This window comes from Dermacentor variabilis, chromosome 7 (assembly GCF_050947875.1).
Source record: "Dermacentor variabilis isolate Ectoservices chromosome 7, ASM5094787v1, whole genome shotgun sequence".
NCBI lineage: Eukaryota > Metazoa > Arthropoda > Arachnida > Ixodida > Ixodidae > Dermacentor > Dermacentor variabilis.
This window is the reverse complement of record NC_134574.1, coordinates 125121358-125127398: the sequence shown is the minus strand read 5'-3', so window position 1 is coordinate 125127398 and position 6041 is coordinate 125121358. Positions and strand designations below refer to the sequence as shown.

Sequence of the window (6041 nt, the reverse complement as noted above, 5' to 3'; positions counted from 1 at the left end):
TTCTTCAGTGAATTCATCGGTGCTAAAAGTTCTAAAAGGTAATTTGCCAAGGAAATATGCATTTGCTTTTTCCTTCTTTTTTTTCAGGGACGACTGGAAACAGTGAGAGGTAGGACGCCTATGATGTATTTATGTACGTAAAGCCAAGTCGTTCCTGGGTAATGTAACGATTCTGTTTCAACTCTATTCCTTTTCGCGATTTCTCGTCCGAGCTGCGCTTTATCATCGGTAACGGTCGTGCGCCAACGGCAATTGTAAACAAAGGAGCAGAATCGAGTGAAAGCAATGCTGAAGATTTTTAGCGACCTGGTGTTGAGGCCGATGAAAGAAATTATCTGTCTACACTCTTAGGCAAAGTTACACGCTTTAGGGTGTATCTCTTCCACACAACGAGAATCGCCATCTGCCTTGCTTGCGTTTCCTTTCTTGGAAGCGCCGCGCCCGATACTTTCCTGTCGGGAATGCTATGTCATGCTGATAACGCGGATGCCGTTCGTTACTGGAAAGTACTGGGCTCGCCGCGTTAAAGAAAGGAAATGTGGACAAGACAGATGACGAATACTGTGGTGGCAAAATGGTGTAATTTTGCCTAAGAGTGTATAGGAAGCCAGTTTAAACAAGTGCCTAATTTATTCCCAAGGAAAGCAACAAATAAATTATAAACCGTACATGTGTAGGCTCTGTACTATGCCTCCATAATTCTTCCCGCCTGCAGAATGTACTAAAGAATCTGAAGACAGTATTAATCAGCTGGGTCTACTAAGGTCATAGCTGGATATGTCTGAAGATTATCCTCGCCTTACCTATTCCAATCATAACTATTCCCTATAATTCCTTATAGGCAATAATTCATATCACCCGGTGCATATCAGACTAAATAATTCTCAGGTATGAAAGAAACTGAATGAATGATATTGTGTTTCTATCGAAAAAGACTGTGCATTAATTATGGGCAAGATATGCGTTAGTTAATACGGCACGCCGACATTTGCACGTATAGCATATGCGAATATAATCTATTATAACAACTCAGAAAAAAGCTATTTTGCGTTTATTCCCCTAATCGAAAAATACGGGTGATACCTTTTATGGCCAGTAAATTTTGTTGGAGTTCGAAGCAAACTCAGCCATATTAATATAGTAATTCAAATATATAGTAAATATAGGCTGATTTCAGCCGTATATTTGAAAGAAGTCTTTATTGAATTAGGGCGTAGTATCGGAATGAAATTGTTTTTAATTATCAATGGTCGCTCAGTGATGATAATTAGTCTTGCAGCCAGCAAGCTATCGGCTAATCGGAGTGTCTTCCTCGTTTCAACTTGGTGTCTTCATCGTCCGTTTCCTTGGAGCCATCGCCAGCCGATTTTGCTTCCGCCGTGGACGGCAGCCATTTATTGTCGCCGTCTGCTTCTGTAGACAGGGAAACAATGTCCAAGTCGTCGGTCGTCGTGGCAGCGCTGTGGGTGCTGTTAGACGCCATGCGCCACGCCTCCTCCAGGCTGTATTGGGAAGACAGGTGTGTACGGATCACTTAATACGCGGCGACTCTGCGCCACCATTTAATCTCGTTGATGTGGAAAACGAGTCAGGACGTTTCCTTTTATTATCATCATATACAAACAGACGCAAAAAGTATCTAAAATGGCACGCAAAGCTTAAGGCGCGGCAATTCGACTGCATCTACGTCAATGAAGCGTCATCATTACAGACTGTTTGCCGGTTCGATAACAGCGGCGAACCTGCGGCACCGAAAAACTTCCGGTCACGTGCCTTATCGCTTTAGTAAGCTGTTTTTAATTTTGCGACGCACAATAAGTCTATTTTCCACGTTTTTAGACAAGAAGAAAGGCGCATGATGCCTATGGAGAATCGTAAGTTTACAGTATGTTATTTTTATAACTTACGGCAAATTTCGCATGCGAAGTTGTGATTATCTACACTCTAGAGGACAAAAATATTTAAATTTGGCGGAGGAGGCTAATACTTCTCTGACTAGCTAAATTTAGCGGGGTACGTAAGTGGGAAAATATGGAAGACATCGACGGCTCATGACAACCGAGAAAAACAGATGTACAACCAAAATGGAATATGCATAGTACAGTATTTTCATAAAGTAACTCTGATGTTTAATATCGAAAGCCATCGGAATCTTTCCTTCGTTATTGATTAAATACACGGTCTCCAAAATAGTTTTGTTCATCCACTCGGAACATTCCACCTCTCTTAGAACACAGATAAAGCGGACTTGTACAATATTTACATAATAGCATGTATAATAATTCTCTTATTCTAAGACCTTGCGCCCACTGGAAATATGTTCTGGCTACCGTTGCCGCCATCCATAACACAAGACTGTCTGCCGTCATATACGTTGTTTAAGGTGTTCACGTTTTGCTTATCACTCGCGTGGTACTTTGTGGTCAGACTTGGTCTTTGCGCCAATAAACACCAAACATCATCATGATCATCAGCAGCAGCAACATAATCATCATCGTTACCACCACCACCACATATTTCTTTTTCATAATGTTATCTCGTGCACTGATGAGTAAGTATTTTTAACGGGATAATAAGCAACATTGTGCGCCTATAGAAATAAGTACTGAAAAACAAGGCAAACTCAAACGCCTTGGCCTCTAAATTTTACTGCAATAACTTGAATCCGCAGCAATGATTTTTCCAGAGATATATATGGGGTGTACAAGCAATCATGCACCAAGAGTTAAAGACATGCAAGTGCCACGTAGCTGGATACAACCAGTGTAATGTTGTTTGCGTCATATGGAGATACTCAATGTTTTGCTATACGCTTGACTGCATAATTAGTCTTCATTAATTACTCAATTTCTGAAATATTATAATTACATGAGAAGCTTCAATGAGACATTTGCGGAGTAACATGAAAAACTACAGATACAGCACTCCGTTGCTAGGTGTGCGTCTTGAGAATACATGACACGTGCCAAGACGACCTTGATCTTAACTTTCCTGTAGGCAGCACAAAATACCGTAAAACGAAATTGCTTATCTTTGAGGCCTGAAACGCCTCTCAGCTTGGCTCTGCACCAGCAGATGTGCCGGCTTCTAGTGCCTTCCTTCCAATTACCAGCCAGAGGTACTTAGGGAATGATGCACTTACGTTAAATACACAGTGATAATCGCATCATTTCTGATGACTTTGCTCGTGAATTGCGCGCCGGTCAAGCAAGCGACATTGATTGGCACGTTACGTTGCAAAAGAGCACCAGCGTGAAATGCGATTTGTGCAACAAAGTTTCGGCGCATCTGACGCACTCATTGGGTTTCACGTGGTCCGAGTCTTGCAGGTAATCCAGCTGCCGCTGTGCCTCATTGAAAGAGTAGGCCATGGCGAACAGGGTCAGGATCACCATGGTCACCACGCCCACTGTGATGGCGTTTCGGAGGCGAGCGTCTAGGTCGGTCTGGTCCTGCGACGGCGATGGCTGACGCACCTCCGCCGACGGACTCTCCTGTACCAATGTGCGTTTGCCGCGTTTATCGGGGTTGGCATTCGTGACGTACTTTTTTACTCGAGAGCATCGCTTAACCAGTTAAAACTGTATTTCTGACCTAACTAAAGCTATAAACCTGCACGGCAAACTAAATGCTAGCATTAAACTATAACTTTGCCTTTCATTTAGTTACCAGCCCTGCAATGTCATTCGCTTGTTGCGGTAGCTTTGTGGCTACAGCGTGCCGATGCTTATTTATTTCACAGACCCTCAAGCGCCAAGGCATTATAGAGGGGTGTGGGGTACACGCGCAAAACAATAACAACGATTACTAGGAGTTTATATAATGCAAGCGACATGTGCAGTGGACGTAATCATTAGGAAATCAAGGACATTCCAATTATATAAACCTAGCGACCTCTGAACTGGACAAAAGCTAGACGGCTGCGGATTTATTCCCGACTAGACAACCGCACTTGGATGAGCGAAGTCCAAACAGAATTTTAAAAATGTGCTCGTGTACATAAATTCAGGTGCCCTCAAAGTACCAGATGCAATAAAAAAATGTACCAGAGTTCTCCACTGCCACATGCCTCAAAATTAGATCGGTTTTCGAAGGTAACACCCAAGAATTTTATTTTTATATGCATAACAAATCCATAAATAACGAATTTATCAGAAAAGTTTACATAAGAACGCAATAAGGGTGTTTGGGTTTACCGAGGTGTCTGATGTAACGAACTGGTTAGCGCATAAGCCAGTTTGTTCTAAGCGCCTACAACTGTATGGTGAAAGCTACAATTTCCCACAGCAGCCTTACGTTCTAGCAGATGATCGTTTTTCCCTGACATCGTAGACACCAAAATCAGTTTTGATGTTTCCGCAGCCCGGATCTTGCTGAAATTTTACAGCAAGATCGCTTTTCATCATAGAAATTGTTCGATACATAACACGTGGTCCTGCATGTTACCTCTATGGTTTTGAAGAAAACGAAATACCATGCTGCCTTCGTCTATGATCTCTCACATGGCACTTGAAAGCCACCTAGCTGGTCGTTTTTCTTTCGATTTTTTTCTTGTTTGCTGTACGGCTTTTCAGGATGGGTTTCCGGTTTTTGGTTAAGGAGGGTGGCGACGATGGCAACAGCAGCAGAGGCGCAGGCGGTTGTGAATTCTCATTTTTCGGGTTGAAAAATTAGGCTAGTAGCATCAGCAAGCGTTATGTTAACGATAGAGACCAGGAACTGCTACCTTGTCGCACAATCTGAAGCAAAGAGAGAACAAAATATTTAACTGTGGAATTCGACTTGGCCAAACCACAATCTGATCATGAGACACATTGGTAGCGGTGGACTCCGGAATTGTTTTTGATTTACATCCGCTTCTTTATGTGCACCTAAATCCAAGTGAAGGAGCGACTTTGGATTCAGATCTCATCGAAAAGGGGGTGCCAGGGCCGGGATCAGACTCGCCACCTCACTCGAGCTTATCAGCACAACGCCATAGCCGCCGCTGAGCCTCACTGAGTCAATTCGGGTGCAAACCGAGCAGCTGGGACGCAGCTACACTAAGTAAAAAAATGGTGCCGAGGTCGTCACGGTAACGTCGCAAAATAAGGCAACGCACTTCCAGACGACTTCTGTATCGAATAAAAATGTCCAATCTATCCCTACTTCCACACTTGATAATGGTAGCCTATTTGATTAGGAGAAGCGTGTAGCGCATACTTTAATGCTTCGAATATACTAGCCGACATTTCTTTGTAGAGGACGCAGTGACAATCAAATTTGCGAGAAAATGGGCCAACTGACCATAACTTTAGCAGGGGACAAGCTATGCGAATTGTACCGGCAACGAACTCGTAGGTCTGCGAAAAAAAAAAAAAGCGTGAGCTATCGTAATCCGTATGGCTTTGTAAGCGAGCTTCCCATTCGTCACTGCCCGCGGACTCGCAAGACACGATATGTAATTAGTCAGGCACTAATAGGAGGTCCTTACCTCGGAACGTTGACCTGGATGTTCTTCAGTGCCTTCGATGAAATTCACCGTGGCACCGGCCATCGCTGCACCTGAAGAGCATCACGTGACCACGAATATGCGTGGCAACATATACGGGATGTTTCAGCGAACACTTTCAATACCTTTTTACACGTTGCCTGTCGCATATAGCACAATTCTAGTTCACGAGCAGGTCTACACGACGAGGAGGAGATTACTTGCACATAAAATTGAAATTCATACCCGACCAATTGAGAAAAATTCACCAAGTCACTTTTTCGCTAAAACCGTTGACCCACATTGCAACTTACGAATTCTCAGGCTGTCACTAGTTTCAAGATAATATTTGCCGAAATTAGTGGAGAAATGCATTGGCCTGTCAGTTATTTTTTTAAAAGAAAACGTCGTTTTATGCATTCAAGCATAGAGGTAACCGGAACGCCAATGCATTCCTGTGCAAAGTTCCAGAATTATTATGTCAAAAGTGGTGTGCTCCTGAGAATTCGTTCCAAGCGGATCCGCGTTGAGAACTCCACAGTTGGAATTTGTGAATTGCAACATGAGCCAT

At 43.2% G+C, this 6041-nt stretch overlaps 1 protein-coding gene across 1 annotated transcript; it reads right to left on the bottom strand.

Annotated features, from left to right (window-relative positions):
• Positions 1 to 1190: 1190 nt before the first annotated feature.
• Positions 1191 to 5536, bottom strand: LOC142588833 (uncharacterized). The gene is made up of 3 exons (XM_075700653.1): positions 5474 to 5536; positions 3298 to 3494; positions 1191 to 1502 (listed from the first exon to the last, which is right to left on the bottom strand). The coding sequence occupies exons 1-3, from the start codon at positions 5534 to 5536 to the stop codon at positions 1295 to 1297; spliced, it is 468 nt and encodes a 155-aa protein (XP_075556768.1). The 3' UTR covers positions 1191 to 1294.
• Between the last annotated feature and the right edge of the window lie 505 nt (positions 5537 to 6041).

Coding starts and splice junctions, on each gene's coding strand:
- LOC142588833 (XM_075700653.1), bottom strand. CDS start 5,536: ATGGCCGGTGCCACGGTGAATTTCATCGAAGGCACTGAAGAACATCCA. Junction 3,495..5,473: donor ATCCAGGTCAACGTTCCGAG/GTAAGGACCTCC, acceptor ACATTGGTACAG/GAGAGTCCGTCGGCGGAGGT. Junction 1,503..3,297: donor GACCACGTGAAACCCAATGA/GTGCGTCAGATG, acceptor TTCCCAATACAG/CCTGGAGGAGGCGTGGCGCA.